The sequence below is a fragment of the Xyrauchen texanus genome, chromosome 10 (genome assembly GCF_025860055.1).
Source record: "Xyrauchen texanus isolate HMW12.3.18 chromosome 10, RBS_HiC_50CHRs, whole genome shotgun sequence".
In the NCBI taxonomy this organism is placed as follows: domain Eukaryota; kingdom Metazoa; phylum Chordata; class Actinopteri; order Cypriniformes; family Catostomidae; genus Xyrauchen; species Xyrauchen texanus.
The window spans coordinates 691,941-713,007 of record NC_068285.1 but is presented as its reverse complement, the minus strand read 5'-3'; the positions used below and the strand labels follow the sequence as shown (position 1 = coordinate 713,007).

Genomic DNA, 21,067 nt, shown 5'->3' with positions numbered 1-21,067 from the left:
AGTGTGTGTAAGTGTGTGAGTGTGTGTGTGTCAGAGACGCTGTAGAAGGACAGAGTGCCGGCCGGACAGTCCACATACACTCCTACTCTCTTACAGTCGTGTGAAGGGGGACGTATGTCAGTGCTGTTATTATTGTGACGGACAGTGAATGTGTTATTAGAGCACCACAGACTCCAGGAGTTTACATTGAGTCCAAACACACAGTCTTCACTCACTCCTTTCCTGCTGATTTCTTTATATGACGCTGATATAACAGCACCAACTCCACTCCATTGAGTCTCCCAGTAACAGCGTCCAGTCAGACTCTCTCTACACAGAACCTGACACACATCAAATCTCTCTGGATGATCAGGATATGACTGACGCTCTCTCACGCCTGTCACCTTCCTGTTCCCCTCAGACAGAATGAGTTCAGTGTGTGCTGTGTTTGAATCCAGTGTGAGATCACAGACCCCTGAACACAAGAAGAGAAAAAACACTTAAAACACAACAATCACTAAACCAGTGTGTGTGTGTGAGTGAGTGTGTGTGTGTGTGTCTCTGATGATCAATTTCACACACACACACTGAGGAATCAGGATAAACTATAAATCCAGCATAGAGGGGTCGAGTGAATGTGGTGATGAGTGTGTGTAACTGTGTGAGTGTGTGTGTGTCAGAGACGCTGTAGAAGGACAGAGTGCCGGCCGGACAGTCCACATACACTCCTACTCTCTTACAGTCGTGTGAAGGGGGACGTATGTCAGTGCTGTTATTATTGTGACAGACAGTGAATCTGTTATTAGAGCAGAACAGACTCCAGGAGTTTACATTGAATCCAAACCAACAGTCAACACTCTTTCCTTTCCTGCTGATTTCTTTATATGACACTGATATACCAGCACCATATCCACTCCATTGAATCTCCCAGTAACAGCGTCCAGTCAGACTCTCTCTACACAAAACCTGACGATACTCATCAAATCTCTCTGGATGATCAGGATATGACTGACGCTCTCTCACACGTGTCACCTTCCTGTTCCCCACAGACAGAATGAGTTCAGTGTTTACTGTGTTTGAATCCAGTGTGAGATCACAGACCCCTGAACACAAGAAGAGAAAAAACACTTAAAACACAACAATCACTAAACCAGTGTGTGTGTGTGTGTGTGAGTGTGTGTGTGTGTGTGTGTGTGTGTGTGTGTTTGAATCCAGTGTGAGATCACAGACATCTGAACACAAGAAGAGAAAAAACACTTAAAACACAACAATCACTAAACCAGTGTGTGTGTGTGTGTGTGAGATAGTGAGTGTGTGTGTGTGTGTGTGTGTGTGTGTGTGAGTGTGTGTGTGTGTGTGTGTGTGTGTGTGTTTGAATCCAGTGTGAGATCACAGACATCTGAACACAAGAAGAGAAAAAACACTTAAAACACAACAATCACTAAACCAGTGTGTGTGTGTGAGTGTGAGTGTGTGTGTGTGTGTGTGAGTGTGTGTGTGTGTCTGTGTGTTTGTGTGTGTGTGTGTTTGAATCCAGTGTGAGATCACAGACATCTGAACACAAGAGAAAAAAACACTTAAAACACAACAATCACTAAACCAGTGTGTGTGTGTGAGTGTGAGTGTGTGTGTGTGTGTGTGAGTGTGTGTGTGTGTCTGTGTGTTTGTGTGTGTGTGTGTTTGAATCCAGTGTGAGATCACAGACATCTGAACACAAGAGAAAAAAACACTTAAAACACAACAATCACTAAACCTGTGTGTGTGTGTGATTGTGTGTGTGTGTGTGTGTGTGTGTGTGTGTGTGTGTGTGTGTGTGTGTGTGTGAGTGTGTGTGTGTTTGAATCCAGTGTGACATCACAGACATCTGAACACAGGAAGAGAAAAAAACACAACAAACACTAAACCTGTGTGTGTGTGTGTGTGTGTGTGTGTGTGTGTGTGTGAGTGTGTGTTTGTGTGTGTGTGTGCGTGTGTGTTTGTTTGTGTTTGTGTGTGAGTGTGTGAGAGAGTGAATGTATGTGTGTGAGAGTTAGTGTGTGTGTGTGTTTGTTTGTGAGTGTGTGTGTTTGTGTGTGTGAGAGTGTGTGTGTGTGTGAGAGTGAGTGTGTGTGAGAGTGAGTGTGAGTGTGTATGTGCAAGAGTGTGTGTGTGTGTGTGTGAATGTGTGAGAGAGTGAGTGTGTGTGAGTGTGTATTTGTTTGTTTGTGAGTGTGTTTGTGTGTGAGTGTGTGAGTGTGTGTGTGTGTGTGTGTGTGAGATAGAGTGAGCGTGTGTGCGTGTGCATGTGCATGTGTTTGTGTGTGTGTGAGTGTTTGTGAGTGTGTGTGTGTGTGTGTGTAGACCTACATTTGCGTGGTCCTGCTGTAATCCTGAACTCTCCTCCATGATCCACACTATAAAAACACAAACACACACAAATGATGACATCACATTCAGCTCACCTGAAACTTACTTCAAAGTGATTTTATCTGAAATAACACACAGAGAATGTCTCTCTCTCTCTGGTGCATGCTGGGAGTTTAGGGAATGTGAACGTCTCACGGGTGAGAAGAGGTTTCAGGGGATAGTTTTCTTTACTATTTTCGGTTATTTAAATATATATATTGTTTTTCCCTTTTCTTTCTTCTTTCTAAATATTTATGTTAAAAATTAAAAATTTTTTGGTTGTTTTTTCTAAATAATTTGAAGAGTAACAGGCGTCAGGTAAAAGTTTTTCGGCCTCGTGGCGGAGGACTGGGATGGAGTTTTCCTCTCTGTCTCTCCGCCATGGAGTCAGGTCAGGTCAGGTATGTACCTGACGCCGGAGCGGTGGTTGAGGACGTGCTCGTGGCAATTGGGGAACAAATTGGGTTTGATAATATGATATCTGCATCCAGAATGAACAAGGCCGTGGTGGTCTTTCTAAAGGAACAAAGCTTTGTAAGCAAACTCATCGTAAGCGGCGTTTTGGTAAGTGAAGCTTTTGTTACTGTTTCACAGCTGGTTTCACAGCCGACAAGGGTAACAATATCGAATATTCCACCATTTATTCCTAATGCTTACATTGAAAATGAACTACAGAGGTTCGGGAAAATGGCAAGCGAAATTAAATTGATTCCGCTGGGTTGTAAAAACGAAGCGCTGAAACACGTAATGTCTTTCAGACGACAGGTGTTTATGTTTCTAGAATCGCCGACGCTCGATATCTCGTTCCGTGTCAAACACGAAGATAAATCGTACATGATTTATGCAAGCACAAACAATCTGAAATGCTATGAGTGTGGTAACTTCGGTCACGAGAAAATGGCATGCCCACATACATAAAGGGCAAACAGAAGACAATAGAAATAAAACGAATGAAGTTGAACAGGCGGACGCCGGCGAAACTGGGTGTAGTGTTTATGTATAACTCCTGGTCCATGTTTTCTGTTTAACGTCAGACTGTGATGTAAGCACGTAGGATTACGTGATATGGAAGAAGTGTTAACACAGAGTAAACCGCACGTTCGAGAACAACTCTTCCTGTGTATGTGTGTTTTCGTTCATTAAACAAAGCAAGACACTACATTTTGGCGACGAGTGATGCGAGATGTAAGTTTAACATGAAAATCAAAAAAACAAAACTGCTGTTTAAATCGCACGGATCGCGAGATGACGACTCTCCCTCATTTTCCTATGTTCGATTTTCACTCCGAACCCAGCTCAGTCGGCTCGAGATGGAAAAAATGGCAGAGTCGATTCGATAACTATCTACAAGCATTCAATATTGAGGAGGACAAGCAGAAACGAGCCCTCTTACTACATCACGCTGGACCCGATGTGTTCGACATTTTGAAACGCTGCCAGAAACGGAGACGACTATGCTACAGCGGTGAGAAAGCTTGACGCGTATTTCTGTCCAAAAGCCAATCCTGAATATGAAACATATTTATTCAGACAAACAAGACAGCGTGAAGATGAAACATTGGATGCTTATCACACTAAATTGAGGCAGATAGCAGCAAAATGCGAGTTCACAAATGTGGACAAAGAGATCAAATCACAGATAATCCTAAGCTGCAGTTCATCGCGTCTCCGCAAGATGGCACTCCGCGATGCTACAATGACACTTCAACAATTATTAGATGCAGGAAGAGCTCAAGAAACAGCAGATAAACAAGCAGCTGGCATAGAAGAGATACATGCAAAATCATCCAGCTCATTCAAAGCACATACAATAAATAAGAAAATTCTGAACAGAGACAAACAGAGACATTTTAAAATAAAGACTAATGACAGTTTGACATGCAACAATTGTGGAGGACATTTTCCACATGATGGAGGTCAGAGAAACTGTCCCGCAAAAGGAAAAACCTGTAAAGGCTGCGGAAAGCTGAATCATTTTCAAAAATGCTGCAGGTCAACACACTATACAACAAATTTCCCACATCCAGCAAAGCCCAAGTTTCAACAGTTCAAACAAAAAGTTAATACTGTGCATACAAATGATATGGCGTCCAAAACACTCCCTGAAATGTCAGCGAGTTCAGATGAAGACTATGTATATGTCATACACACAGATCAACATTCGCAACAACAACCCCAGTCACAAGTGGAGATCGCAGGAGTGCCAGTGAAGGTCATCATCGATTCTGGTGCAAGCGTAAATATTGTTGATGACACTACATATCACAAAATAAAACAAAAGATCACATTAAAACCATCAGATGCAAAGATTTTCGCATATGGCTCTTCCACTCCACTTCCACTGAAAGGAAAATTTCAAGCCAAAGTCTGTTTCAACAGCACGGACACAGCAACCACGTTCTATGTGATTGATGGTCACTCAGGTTCTCTGCTGAGCTACAACACTGCAACAGAACTTGGAATTCTTCAAATAGTCAGTGCAGTGTCGGACAAACCAGCTGAAGCTCCCACTGTGAATCAATTACTCGAAGAATACAAAGACCTTTTTGAAGGAATCGGAAAGCTGAAAGATTTTCAAGTGAAGTTACACATAGATGAGTCCGTAAAGCCTACAGTGCAACCACACCGACGAATTCCATTCCATATCAGAAAGAAAGTGGAGCAAGAACTTGAAAAACTTGAACAACAAGGTATCATTGAAAAGGTCAGCGGCCCGACACCATGGGTATCACCTATAGTTGTTGCACCAAAACCCAAAAATCCTGACAGTGTGCGCATATGCGTGGATATGAGAATGCCCAATTGCACCATTCAAAGAGAACGTCATATCACCCCGACGGTGGATGATCTGATACACGACTTAAACGGAGCTGTACTCTTCACAAAACTAGATCTGAATGCTGGATATCATCAGCTTGAACTAAATCCTGACTCCAGGTATATAACAACATTCACGACTCATGCAGGTCTCTGGAGGTACACTCGTTTGAATTTTGGGATTAGTTCAGCAGCTGAGGTGTTTCAAAACACGATTCAACAAGTACTTCATGGCATCCCAAACGTCAAAAACATGAGTGACGACATCATAGTTTTTGGTAAATCGCGAGACGAACACAACGCCTGTCTGCAAGCGGTATTCAAGAGACTTCGAGAGAAAAATCTCACCCTCAACAAAGATAAGTGTGAGTACAGTAAGACAAAACTAGGCTTCTTTGGATATGTGTTTTCAGACAAAGGAATTTCTGCAGAAATTCAAGAAGATAACAGCCATCCAAAGAAGATAACAGCCATCAAGAACCTCCCAGCCCCACAGAATGTGTCCGAATTACGCAGTCTGCTCGGAATGACAACATACTGTTCTCGGTTCATTCAAGACTACGCAACAACCACACAGCCATTGCGTGAACTCATCCGGAAAGACCACTCATGGAATTGGGGTCCGGAACATCAAGAAGCACTGGACAAGCTTACATCTCAACTTATCCAGAATGCTACAATGGCGTACTTTGATCAAAAGAAGAAGTCCACACTACTTGTTGATGCAAGTCCGGTTGGTCTTGGTGCCATACTAAGTCAGCCAGACAAAGACAATTCCGGTAACAAAGCCATTGCGTATGCCAGTAGAGCGCTCACAGCTGTAGAACAACGCTACTCGCAAACCGAGAGGGAAGCTCTAGCAATAATATGGGCATGTGAACATTTCCACTTATATCGCTATGGTTCACACTTCACAGTCATTACGGATCACAAACCGCTAGAGCTCATTTTCAATAACCCTCGAGCATCCTCACCAGCCAGACTTGAACGCTGGAGACTGAGACTGCAACAATATACATTCACAGTCCAATACAAGCCCGGAAAAGACAATCCTGCCGATTACATGTCAAGGCATCCTGTGGATGGACAACACACGGACAACTGTTCAGAAAACGCAGAAAGACACGTCAACTTCATAATTGACAACACAGTTCCAAAAGCAATGACTTTAGATGAAGTACAACATGAAACGATGAAAGACTCTGTCCTACAAACAGTGATAAAAGAGTTGAAAGGTAAAGCCTGGACACATTTGAAGCAGACCATGTCAGGCGCATGCCACGCAAAACTGAAGGCATTTCATAAGCTGAGACATGAGCTCACAGTTAACGCGTCACAAGACATTGTCCTCAGAGGGAATAGACTTGTTTTACCTGCCTCTTTGTATCAAAAAGCCATACAACTTGCACACGTAGGACACATGGGCATCGTGAAGACTAAACAGCTGGTCAGAGAAAAGGTATGGTTCCCTGGTATTGATGCAGAAGTGGAAAAAGCTGTGCAAGGATGCGTTCCATGTCAAGCAGCCACGCTCCAGCATCACTCGGAACCCCTCAACATGTCTGATCTGCCAATAGAACCATGGTCAGAGGTCTCTGTGGATTTTGCTGGTCCGTTTCCTTCTGGTGACTATTTGCTGGTAGTAGTTGATGATCATTCCAGGTATCCAGAAGTGGAGATAGTCAAGTCTACAGCAGCAACTGCTGTGATTCCCAAACTGGACAAGATATTCTCGGCTTTTGGCATACCCAGGACAGTCAAAACTGATAATGGCCCACCATTCAATGGTCACTGTTTTGCAGATTTCAGTTCATATCTTGGTTTCAAACACAGAAAGATAACCCCGTACTGGCCTAAAGCGAACGGAGAAGTAGAACGATTCATGAGAACACTTAAAAAGACAGTCATGACCAGCAATGCAGAAGGTAAACCATGGAAGCAGTGCCTGTATAGTTTCCTAAGAAATTACAGAGCAACACCACATGGGACCACCCAAAAGCCTCCAGCAGAACTACTGTTCGGAAGAAAGATTAATACCACATTACCTTCAAATCCACAAGACACACCAAAAACTGACCTCAGCAACATTGATCAAATTGCTAAGCAACGGATGAAAAGGTATGCAGATCTTCGGAACAGAGCAAAAGAATCCAGTATCAAGACAGGTGACGTTGTACTCTGCCGACAACCCTCGACAGGAAAGTTGACGACTCCATATGAGATAAAACCCTACAAGGTAATCAAGGTCAAAGGGTCAATGGTAACAGCAAGTCGTTCAGGAAGATGCATTACACGAAATTCCTCATTATTCAAAAGACTCCCATCTCATCTCTCAGTTGAGCAGAACAAAATCTCTGATGACGAAGATGACGTCAGAGGACAAGCTCCAAATTCTGATGTGTTTCAGGACAATGTACCACGAAGCACACGGCACACTACCGCCGATCCAAGACACTCTGACTTTTCACATACCCCTCGATACGACCTGAGACCAAATCGCAGGGCACCAAGATATTTGATTGAGGAAATGTAAAATGTTGTTTTCAACATGATTCAAACAATGGTCCACAAGTATTCATTTTATTTTGCTAACTGTTCCTGTTTTCAGGTTTTGACATGTTCCAACAATGATAGCTTAAGGACCTTAATCTTAGTTTGTTTTTTTTCATTTTCGTTTTGATTATACTGTACACAATATGGCATACTTTAAATCTTATGCTGTAGGTACATCTTCATTTTGAATAAGGGAGGAATGTAGTGTTTACGTATAACTCCTGGTCCATGTTTTCTGTTTAACGTCAGACTGTGATGTAAGCACGTAGGATTACGTGATACGGAAGAAGTGTTAACACAGAGTAAACCGCACGTTCGAGAACAACTCTTCCTGTGTATGTGTGTTTTCGTTCATTAAACAAAGCAAGACACTACACTGGGGATGTAAATAAAAGTAAAGACACAGAGACAGACAATGTAACTGAAAAAGACGAAAATATAAACAACAAACAGAGCACTCATGAACAAAGTGATTCTACTGAAAATCGAGGACAGAAGGTACCGAGTGAAAAAACGTCAGGGAAAAAAAAGGAGAAAAAAAATAATTGTGATGAGGAAAATAAAGGAGGAATTGTGAAGAGGCTGAGACAAGTGACGCAAAAAAAATCTCATCTTGAAGTTTCTGCTGGTACTGATGTAGATACAGTTGAATATCTACCTGTAAACACATCTCTGTCTCAGCTCTCTGAAAGCACTGATGTGACAAGAGATATCTGATGATGATGATTGCATTTCCGAAATGTCAGATATTCCCTCAGTTTATGATGATGATCAGTTAGTTATACACGGTAAAGGAGATTAATGATTTCCTTGATGCAACATTTGGAAGAAAAGTAGATGTGAAGGATTTTTTCCCTGAAGTAAAGAGGTTCTTGGTTTCTGTGGTTAAGATACAAAAAAGACTGTAAGTTATGAAGAGTTAAGTAGAAGGAAAAGATTTCGATTGAAATTTTTTTTAACAAAACTGAGAAAAGAAGGTTTCTGAGAATTCTTTATAATTTACTTATGAAGAAATCACAAAGGGTGAGCTATCTGTTTCTTTTTGTCTTGTCCTCTTTATTTTTCCTTTTTCTATCCTATTCTTTCATGGAGAGCCTTAGCATAGGATCCCTTAACATCAATGGGGGAAAAGATGGTAGGAAACAAGCATGTTTGAATGAGTACAAAATAAGAATATTGATGTAACTTTTTTACAAGAGACTCATAGTGATGTGAAAAATGAAGTGGATTGGAAAATGGGGTTTAGAAGTGATTTATTTATGAGTCATGGTTCAAATATTAGTGGAGGAGTTGCTATTTTATTTTCAAAGAAGATTAATATAACCACTGTCTCTGTCAATGAAATAGAAAGAGGACGAATTTTGGCTGTTCAAGTAAAAATAAATGGTTTTGTTTTTGTTTTTATTAATATTTATGCTCCAAATATTGGAGCAGAGAGGATCATTTCTTTTAAAAAGTTACATGAGTTTTTAAAAAAAAGCTGTGATGAAAATGTTTGTTTGGTTTTAGGGGGTGATTGGAACTGTACATTAAATTTTACTGTAGATCGAAATGGAGAAGAACCTCACCCCTCCTCTGCAAAGGTTTTACACAATGTTATTAGTCATTTTAATTTGGTTGATGTATGGAGACTGCAACACCCAACGGTTAAGCAGTACACATGGTTAAAGATTTCTCAGGATTGTATTTGTACTGCCAGGTTAGACCGTTTTTATATTACTAAGAATAATAGTAATAGAATTTGAAAATCTACAATTTGTCCAAATGGGTTCTCTGATCATCATTTATGTATCATTGAAATAAATATAAAGAAGTCACAAATTCATAGCTATTATTGGCATTTTAATGTGAAACTGTTACAGGATGTCCTTTTTTGTGAAAAATTTGATGTATTTTGGGTTGAGTGGAAAAAAAAAAATTATGATGACATTATTCAGTGGTGGGATGTAGGTAAGACACAAATTAGGATATTTTGTCAAAATTATACATATAATTCAAATGGCATGATAAAAAAAAAGTCTTTGAACTTGAAAAAGAGATCAAACAGATTGAAAGTGAGTTAAATGTTGGAGATACTGTGACAATTGGGAAGTTGGAAGGAAAAAAAAAGGCTTTTTCATGAGAAAAAGAGCTTTAATTAGAGCTCGGTTTACTTCTTTAAGAGAAATGGATGCACCAAGCTCCTTTTTCTTTAATCTGGAACAGAAAGAAAGGGGAAAAAAAAATTTACATTTGAAAGATGTAAATGGAATTTTGAAGTCGGGAAAAGTGGCTTTTGATTTTTATATGGACTTATTTGGAAAAGGACAATGTGATGTCAGATGTATGGAAGATTTCCATACATACTTGTCAAAACTTTGAGGAACAGAGTAAAAAGCTTGACTCTGCCCTCCAGCTAAAAGAACTGTCTGAAGCAGTTAATAAACTTTCAACTGGAAAAGCACCTGGATGCACAAGGATAATGGACTTAAAAAATGATGATGAGTGGAAAAGCCCTGAGGAAATGTGCAATCTGACAGGAATAAAGTCTGTCAGATTCATGAAACATGTAATGGATGAGATCTTCCCTTTTTTTCCTTCTGTCTATCGACAAAAGTCACAAGAGGAGGACTCGAATAAAGAAGAGAATGAGCTACAGGAGGAGAACTTTCCTGAACTCATTGTTTCAGCTTTGGTTGAAGAGGAGCCACAAGAGGAATCAATCCTTACTTTCTGGACTCCAGAGCTTCATGGCTTCAGAGAGACTTCAAAGAAAGCGTTATATCTGACATGTGTAAAAGTTGCTCATCAATCAGTTTTGAAGGACTGTAAAGAAACAAAGTGGTCAGATTTGCTAGGGCCAAACTCTTCTCCTAAAAGGTGCTGGAGGTCATTGTATAAATCTCCCATTGAAAAACGAACTGCAGATCTACAGTGGAGAATTATACATTGGGCAATAGCTACAAACAGACACGTGGCACACATCGACCCCACTGTAGAGAAGAAATGTCCTTTTTGTGATCGAGAGGAATCAATTGATCATCTTTTTTATATTGTTCAAGATTGAGAGGTGTTTTTCTGATGTTAGAAAGCTGGTTTGAAAAACTTTTTTATTTTTGGACCAAACTATAAGGCTGCAGACAGGCGAAGAGTTGGTTTAATTAACTATCTAATAGGCGAAACAAAATTGGCAATTTGGGTAACAAGGAAAAATGTTTTAAAAGAAAATGTTTTTTGTAGATCCAGAGATAATTTTAAGAGCTTTTCTGGCTTCAAGGATCAGAGCGGAGTTGTCTATTTTAAACTGACTAAAAATCTGGTTTGTTTTATGGAAACATGTGGTTTTAGTGAAGTTTTGTGTACTATAGATTATGAGGATAACCTAATTTTAAATTTTAAATTTAATTTTAATATATTTTTTAAATTACTTTGTGGTTGGGTTTTTTTTTTTAAACTTGTGTAGGTTTCAGTTATTATATTTAGTTTTGTATATTAGTATAGTTTTGTATTTGTACACGATGTGTTTTATTTGATAGTGTTTGTTATTTGCAAATAATTTTTTGAAAGAAGAACAATTTGTATAAATAAAGAGGTATAAACGTCAACGTCTCTCTATCTTTATGAATTCATATTTATTAGCTTTATTGGCATGATAAAAAAAAGAGGCTGTAAAACCATCAAACTTTTACAACTAGTTGAAACTTTCAGAAAAGACTCATAATAATGACACACACAGGACTGTTATTTAGTTTTCCTGGAACTGAATGTGTTAACACTAACAACAAAACAAATATGTGATTAATCGTGATTCAATATTTCAATCCACTGACAGTCTTACAACACATGAGGGGTGTGAGGGGTCCAGGAACTGAGTTTGACACCCCTGCAATACACACACACAACATCCCACCAACAATAAACTCAAGTGCTTTCACACTGCACTTAACCCTGGGTTATTGTCTTTTAACCCCGCTTTTAACCTCCAGTAAAGTAACATTTCACACTTGTAACTCTGAAAGGTGATTAGCAACACTTTTAATTTTGGGTTATGAAACGGCTCCAGATCAGTGTTAGCGGCGCTTTTAAAAGTGCAGCAGTAAGTTTTTATCTGGCTCTTATTCGTCCCAATAGTACCAGTGGTTTTGGACTTTATACTGACACCACAGACTGATCACTGCCCGACCCCCCCCTGTGAAAAATCCTGCACCGCCCCTGTTAACTGCTGCTGCGCCACACAAAAATGTCTGTAAGATGGACTGTTGCGACTCGTAATCTCTCTGGCGGCTGATGAGACCGTTGTGTGCTCGCTCTTGGTGCTTGATGTCACACCGTTTATCTGTGATCATTATTGATATTATTAGTGGTAGTAACTGATCAACTGCAAGACAGTTTGTTATGTGCGGTCAACATGGCAGCATCCATGAGGGCGACCAGCTCAATGTCAAATTAAACAGCTTTTATTGAGGTCAGTATCTGACTGGAGTCATCATCTAATGTGAGTGTACATCATTTTAAACATATTTGTGTGCTATTGTGTTTATTTGTAACACTTTTTAAATGAGCTTAATACAGTGACAGAGCACAACACAACCAAATGTGCTACAGTATCACTGTTCATTTCCTGTATGCTAATGCACTTTATAAACCCTATTTAGTACTTTACAAATAAAACATATTATTAGTATTAAACATATTGTAGTCTTGCTGTTGTGCTGCACTTAAGCAAATAATAAATCATATAAAATGAAAATAAGTTCATCGTAACATTTCATATAAACACAATCCGTTTGCATCTAAATATATTATCCTCCACAGATTTCATGGGACGATGCAACAAACTTTCCAAACAGAATAACTGAGAACCATTAATGGTGCCAAACCCAAAATGTCCAAAATACTCTCACACTGCAGATTTCAGCAGTGAAATAAATGAACTATAAGATACTGTCCAAAGCATTAACCAACAGATTCAAACTTTACATATCTAAATTAATTCACGCTGACCAGTCATATTGTATTCCTAAACGCACAATATTTGATCATTTGTTTTGAATACATGATCTGATTTCTTTTGCCAGAGACAATAATCTTAATGTAGGATTTTTATATTTGGACCAAGAAAAAGCTTTTGATGGTGTAAATAAATGTTCAGGGTCCGACATGTCTTTGTGGTGAGATGAGCCCGTGCCGTGCCTTTAAATGAAGTGTCCATTCAATGTAAAATGAGGAAATCAGAATTTATCAAATGTATCTGATGATGTCATCATTAAACTGATTTGGATTTTAGAAAAGTTCAGATTTTATATTCATGCAATACTGTGAATAAGAATGTCTATGGTGTGAAAATCATCTATTATTAAACTGGGGTATATCGTGAAACTGTTAAACCGTTACATCCCTACTGGAGATGCTGCAACTATTACAGAAACCATCTTCAACATCATTACAGCAGAGAAATGCAGACCTGCAGACACTCTTGCATCATTTTCCAGTGATGCTGCTTCTGTTATGATCCGTAAGATTTGAACATTTCACTTTTATTTGAATAGCAGTTTTGGTACAGAATTGATTTTTACTGTCAAGGCAAGAAAACTGAAGAAAGAGACTAAAAGACCTTTTCCCTGAATCACTGTCACTGTCCACTGTGTTCCCCATCGAATAAAAAGGGAAAGTCTTACCCAACCAAATACTGCAAAACCATTTCAACAATATTTTGGTTATATCAAGCAAGCAGCACCTTTTTTTTGCCAATGTATGAACGGCTTGTAACACAACTTATAAAATGAGCCCTTCACACACTTCCTAGGTTGCCTATTAAAGCCTGTAGACTGATTTTCATGTGAAGGGAGCGCGTCTCTTTTGAGCCTCAGTGCTTCTCTTCCTCTATTCAACAGTGACAACAAACTGCAACACTAGACAACATTATCTTACAGATGAATCCAGCAAACGTCCCAGCACAACACCGACTCCAACACAAACTCAGAGTAAGCCAAAAAAACATTTATCTACTGAATCCTGTCTGGCTAAGCGGGAATGTGATCATGGTCGAGTGAAAACTAAAGTGAAAATCGGCAGGGCATTTGATTCCTGGATGGACCTTCATTCGGTTTTGGGGATCAAAAGTGACCCTGAATTGGTGTTTTTCTTATTGGACAGGTAAACTTACATAACTGCAAAGCATGTGACATATTGAGCCATAAGGATTGATCTGTGTCATTTTAGCTAAACTACAATAACACATGAAATGAATGCTAGACAATGTTCAAGATAATGCAAAAAGACACATTCATTAGTGTAACGTAACTTGGTTATACAGAAAATATATATAATCTATTATTATAAAATAATAGCGCATCCATATATCAAAATGTCAGTTGTGATGAATCACATCAATACTGAATTGTGTCAACATATAATTTACAGTCTATTTTATAAACAGCTACTGTCATCATCCAACAAATTTAGCTAACAGCTATTGATAAAGCTGACTAGCTAGCTAACACCGACATCGGCTATCGTATAAATGCAGTCAATGTATCATGCAAAGAAAAGCGATTATTCAAACTACAGTCTCACATAGTCAGACCGATATCCACACTTTGTTTTAGCCCTGTTCCAGCACTGCAGAGTCAAATATAATATACAGTCTCAAAGTTTGTAGTAAAACAATCATAACTGAGTAATTTTAATTATGCTACCTCATCTCTCAGCATGATGCCGGTGAATCACATTCAGTCTCTTTGTAGGTTACATCATTGTTTTGGTAAATGCTCACTCTCCTCCCTATGGAGTTCACGAGCAACAGGAAGCTGCTGCAGTTCACTTCACGGCCACAGGTGTCATTAATAACAAGGGTTTCTGAATCTTACATACTGCACCTTTAATAAAATTTGCCCTTTGTCACCTTTTCTGTATTTAGGGGACTGTCCTCAAGTCATCTCTTTGACAACTAAAGTCCAAAAGCACTGTAAAGGACAGGTGGGAATCTTGGCTATGAGTTGGGGTTTATGATTTAGTGATTATGTCCCAAGACAGCTGGGATAGGCTCCAGTACATGTGACCCTGCATATGTCAGTTGGCTTTAGAAGATGGATAGATTTAGTGATTAGTAACCCTAATAATATTGTTCTTAATAGGGGTGATTTTTGGGGGATTATAATTTTATGACTGCGAACACTTTTAAATAATATTCAGGTGGGGTGGTGTCCTTCAGGGATTTTAATATCAGACACTCAAGTGTTTTTTTCTAAATCAAAACCATGAATAATTTTGTTTTTCCCTTTTCATGAGTAGGTTCTGAATTCCCTTGAATGCCCCCCAGAGTGAGTTATGTCCACACACAAAATATCAAAAGAATGCAAAATCTGTTAGAATGAGGTCACGTGACACTTCACAGTGTAGACGAGTAATATACTGAATTCTTGATGTCATTTAAAACATTTATAGATAAAAATATATTTAAAAATACTGTATATACTAAACATATAAACAAATGGGTTTTGTCTACTGTACTGTATTTATTTTACTTCCTCTTTTATACAGTTATAAAAATAGTCAGAAATCATCAATACGGTCTGACTGTACACTGTATGTGTGTGTGTGTGTTTGGTGGTTTTATTAGGTTATACACTAGTAGTTACGAAGTTATTATGCTATAAATGTGGTTTATGAGGACAGCTCTAGTCTTTTTTTTTAAATGTAAATATCCCAAATGTTTATGTGAGGGTTAGGTTTAGGGGATAGAATATATATATAATAAAAATCATTGTGTCTATGGAGAGTCCACATAATGATAGGAGTAACAATGTTTGTGACTGTGTGTGTTTACAGGTTTAATATACGTACGTCTCTGATGTCTGTTTTAGATCTTTTCATCTGGAAAGCAACATCTACTAAACATCTTAAATAACAGATTTACAACATTCTAGATCATAAATGTCTCAAAGTCTGACTGACATTCAAGACAATATTTGTCATTTTATAGACATATTGTAGATGAGCAAACAATGTAAAATAGATGTTGTTAAGATGTAAACACACATCAAATAGATGTCTGGTTGATGAACATGTGCTAACAGGGATAGTTTGTACAGTATAAACATCATTATGTCTATGGAGAGTCCTCATTATGATAGGAGTACCAACGTGTGTGTGTGTGTGTGTGTGTGTGTGTGTGTGTGCGCGTGTTTTTGTGATTTACGAGGACAATTTTGTAAGTTACAAGTTAGTAATTACAAGGGTATTATGCTATAAATGTGATTTATGAGGACATTTCTAGTGTCCCCATAATTCAAATCGCTTAAAAATCATACTAAACAATGTTTTATTGAAAATGTAAAAATGCAGAAGGTTTTCTGTGAGGGTTAGGTTTAGGGGTTGTGTTAGGTTTAGAGGATAGAATCTATAGTTTGTACAGTATAAAAGTCATTATGTCTATGGAAAGTCCTCATAATGATAGGTAGACCAACATGTGTGTGTGTGTGTGTGTGTGTGTGTGTGTGTGTGTGTGTGTGTGTGTGTGTGTGACAAACACATTGTCACCTAATGTAAACAACGATGGCTGGACTGGAATTATCGCATTTCCCTGTTGTGTTAACTGCATATAGGTGAGCTGTTGTCCGTTATTGTGATGTTTTGCGACAATTTGGCTGTCTGTTTCAATGAGCATACTGTGTGCTTGAAAAGACTATTGAGTTGCTGTTTGAGTTACTTGTGATTGACAACAGAATGATCACCTAATGTAAACAGACATGGCTGCGAGGAACATTAATCCCAATTTTGTGTTGACTGTTTGTATACGAGCTGTAAACTTTTATAGTAGTAATTTTGTGACCATTTTGATGTCTATGTCATAAAATAATCATACCATGTGCTTGAAAAGACTGTATGAGTATCAGTTTGTGTGAATATGAATTACAGGCACTTGGGCAGTGCAATTTAGTGTTGGTATGAAAACCGATTTTAATCTGACATCACTGACTGCTGCAGAAACACAAATGTGTGACGCTACTCTAAGGGTGCCAGTCATAAACCATCACAAATATGCACCAGTAAGTGTGAAAGGGTTAAGTGACAGATGCTTAAAGATTGTTCTTTTGAATTGTTTTCCTAAAATGAGTAAAAATAATATTCTATATAAAATGTAATGATTACAAAAATGTCCTCATTCTAATGAAACATTAAAAATATATGTCTTCTGTGTGTAATTGTTAAGGATTAAATTTTTTTAAAAGGAATAAATACAGGTGCTATTTCAGTGAATTTACTGACCATTCAATAAATTCAAGACCAATTAGGGCCTGGGTTTAAGGGGTTAATATGGGTATAAACAGGGTTTTACAGCTCAACATACTTAAGTTTGTCCAGTGTGCAGTTTGGATCGTTGAGTCTTTCAGAGAGCAGCCTGACTCCTGATTCTCCTGGGTGATTGTAGCTCAGATCCAGCTCTTTCAGGCGTGAGAGATTTGATCTCAGAGCTGATGCCACAGAACAACAGCCTTCCTCTGTCACCATACAGCCAGATAATCTACAAACACACATACATAACAGTCAGATAATCTAAAAACGTGCATATAACCAGTCAAATAATCTACAAACGCACATCAACAGTCAGATAACCTACAAACAAACATCAGTATTTACCAGCAGCCATATTAAACTGTAGCACAAGACTGGTTGCCACTGATGCTAAGCAAGGTTTAGCCTGGCCAGTACATGGATGAGAGACCTCCTGGGGAAGACTAAGTTTGCGACTGGAAGAGATATTAGGGAGGCCAGCAGGGGGTGCTCACCCTGTGGTCTGTGTGGGTCTTAATGCCACAGTATAGTATAGTGAAGGGGACATTATACTGGAAAAAGACACTGTCCTTTGGATGAGATGTTAAAATCAGGTCCTGACTCTCTGTGGTTATTAAAAACATCATAGAGTACTTGTCGTAAAGAGTAGGGGTATAACCCTAGTGTCCTGGCTAAATTCCCCCCATTGGCCCTTCTCAATCATGGCCTCCTAATAATCCCCAGCCACTAATTGGCTCTATAACTCTCTCCTCTCCACCAATAGCTGGTGTGGGGTGAGCATACTGGTGCACTATATCTGCTGTTGCATCATCCATGTGGATGCGCACACTAGTGTTGGTTTAGGAGAGTACCCTGTTCAATGTGTAAAGCGCTTTGATTATAGTGTCAGAAAAGAGCTATATAAATTAATGTTCATTCAACAGTAAGAAAATCCACAAACACACATAAAAAGTCAGAAAAACTACATTTACATTTAGTCATTTAGCAGACCCTTTTATCCAAAGTGACTTACAAATGAGGAACATAAACACTTTGTCATATAAAAGTAAACTGTACCTGCAGGATCACACTGCCAAGTTCTAAGTGTTGCTAGAATAGTGCAGAAACTAGCACAGAAGAAAGAGACAGACAGGGATTTAAAAAAAAATTCTGAAATAGTAAGTGCCATTATTTAGGACAGGTTAAGTGCTCACAGAAAATATTTGTTTTCAGCTTTTTATTGAATGTTGAAATGGTTTCAGCAGAATGGAAGGTGGTTGAAAGCTCGGGGGACAGAGAAAGCGAATTCATGTGAAGTGCCTCGTTATGATGTGTCCACAGGGTGTAAGAGGGCCCTGTTCCACTGGTTGTCCTGAAGGCCAAATTCAAAGCTTTGAATTTTATGCATAGCCAGTGGAGTAAGACCAAGAGGGGTATGACATGAGCCCTCTTCAGACGTGCCACCGCATTCAGGACCATCTGCAGTGGCTTGATAGCACTAGCTGGAAGGCTATCCAACAGAACACTGCAGAAGTCCAATCTTGAAATAACCAGAGCTTGAACCAGGGACTGTGCAGCATATTCAGACAGGAAAGGTCTGATTTTTCTGATGTAATAAAGCACAAACCTGCAAGACCAGGCAGTTGATGAGATGCGAGAACTAAAATGTAGCTGTTCATCAATTACTACTCTCAGGTTTCAGCTGTCCTGATAGGTCTCACAGTAGTGGAGCACAGATGAACAGTAACAGATGGGTTTGCTAGGATCACAAGTTCCATCAATGAGTTTGGTCTTGGTCAGGTTGAGATGAAGGTGGTGTTCCTTCATTCAGGCAGAGATCTCCAAAAGGCAGGTGATATGTTACACCCTCCCCAGCCTAGGGTTGGAAAGGTGCAACAAGGAGAGATTTTATAATTCCCTTTTCCTGCCTTGGCAAATAACAAAAATAAGCAACACATTTCAACCCGGACTCCCTTGTAAGGTAGAAACAGGAGAAAAAAGGTTAAATAGAAAATAAATATTACCCACCTCCCTATGGCTTATACAGCAGTATAAGAGTGTGAGTGCAGGGTCAAGAGTTTCCAGACGGTGTGCACATATTTACGGCAAGATTATATAAAAAAATAAATAATTAAAAGGCAAATTTTGTGTGTACGTAACAACTATATATTTCATATCCCTTGTACCTGTGAAGTACACTGAGACTGAACTCATATGGTGCATCTCATTCAGCTTTAGATCATTAGTCAGCACACTGATCAGGGAGTCGTCCATTTTTAGGATTGTCCCCATCACAAAATTGTTCCAGTGCACTAAAACAGTCACTCCCCAAAAATCCCAGAATGCACCATAAAAACCAGTGAGCATCACATATCTCTGTGTTCACATCGTGTCACATCTTCTAGAAATTTGAATATGAATGCAAGTGTAAATTTAGTGAAAGCTTAGTTTTCTGTCTTTGAAAGAATTTGTTTATAACTATCTTTTATCCATAATGTGCAGAAAAGGGAAACAATCATACAAACTTTAAAAAAAGTAGCTAAAACACTTTAAATGACTGTATAACCCATTGAAGAGTCTGAACATCTATCTCTCACAGCCTCACTGTAATTCCCATAAAAATCAAAGATGTGAATAAGATCTATAGAGGAACAATGTATAAATGCAATACTCTCATTGCATCACTTTTCATTTGACACCTGCAGAAATCCAGCCACAATGAAACATCATTTCTTCAAACACCTTTTAATTCAGTCGTTTGTTCCTCACTGTGCATTAGTTTATGATATTGCTGTGTTTTGTGTTCTTCTTTTGCGTTTGTATTTTTATTATATTTTGCGGTGTCTTTTCCCTGTTCCTAAGATGGAGTTTGTGTCGAGGAACTGAGGAACATTTGAGTTGATATCAGACTGTCAGATTCTGAGTGATCACCTCATGTGAGACAGACGTTGAGCTGTTTGTAAAGTGCTCTTCACAATCTAGAGGTGAATTGTGAGACTGTTTCTGAAACTGTCCATCAACTTATTTATTTATTTATTTATTATTACAGGGACAGTGCATATTAATTAACATTGCTGCCAATATGCCAGAATTAGCCAGAAGGCTATTTTTCATCTGCAGTCCCCGGACAGATGTTAAAAGTCACCCTAAAAGAGAATAAAATTACATATAAAAAAAAAAAAGAAATTGTACAATACATTTAGTAAAAGATCCTATTATGTTAAAAAAATACAGTCGAATTACAGCAAACCAACAATCACACAAACATCTGACAAAGACATAACATATACACACACACAAGGCAAGAAGCCTAGAGAAATGTATTAATGTTGACAGCTCTGAAATTCAAGTAGCCATTTCTTTAAATGGTTCTTAAATGTACAATAGGTTTTTAGATTTCTGATTGTTAAAGGAATGCGGTTCCATTCAGTAGCAGCTCGAACAGAAAAAGAAGTATGACCAAATACACTTTTTCTAAAGGGAATGACACAATCTCCCCTCACTGCACCTCTGGTTCTGCTATGATCAGCTGTACGGATGTTAACAAACTGGTGGAGTGGAGGGGATGATAAACCATGAATAATTTTATATAGAAGACATAGATTTGAGTATTTGACCATGTTTTCCCAGCTAAGTAATCTATGTTTTTGTAATATTGGACAATGGTGAGAAATAATTGATCTCTTATCCAGAATTTTAACAGATCGTTTGTAAAGTGACTGCAGAGGTTTCAGACACGTAACACCAGCTTGTGACCAGATGGGTAAACAGTAAGTGATATGTGATAAGATCATAGAGTGCATGTACATTTTTGCTGCCTGTGTGGACATTTGATGGCGAATGTGTCTAAAATTCATGAGGTTAAATTTGATGCGATTACAGACCCTTTTTACATGCGATGTAAACGACAATTTTGAATCAAAAAAACCCCCCAGATATTTGTATTCTGACACGATCTGCAGCCTTTCCCCAGAAACGAAAATATCTGGCTCAACATTAAAGTTTTTGTGGGACTTTGTGAAAAACATTGCTACTGTTTTTGATGTATTCAGCTGCAGGCAGGATTGTTTCAACCAAG

General features: G+C 38.7%; 2 protein-coding genes across 7 annotated transcripts in view; one reads left to right on the top strand and one right to left on the bottom strand.

The window, feature by feature from the left end:
* The window catches only part of LOC127650631 (NACHT, LRR and PYD domains-containing protein 3-like), a 280,247-nt gene that overhangs the window by 226,476 nt on the left and 32,704 nt on the right, over positions 1-21,067 (top strand). The window lies entirely within an intron of this gene.
* The window catches only part of LOC127650634 (NLR family CARD domain-containing protein 3-like), a 222,841-nt gene continuing 202,085 nt past the window's right edge, over positions 312-21,067 (bottom strand). Inside the window, 3 exon segments of the mRNA XM_052136193.1 lie at positions 312-1,082; positions 2,326-2,372; positions 17,066-17,239. Coding sequence (XP_051992153.1) covers positions 445-1,082; positions 2,326-2,372; positions 17,066-17,239 — 859 coding nt within the window. The 3' untranslated portion in view covers positions 312-444.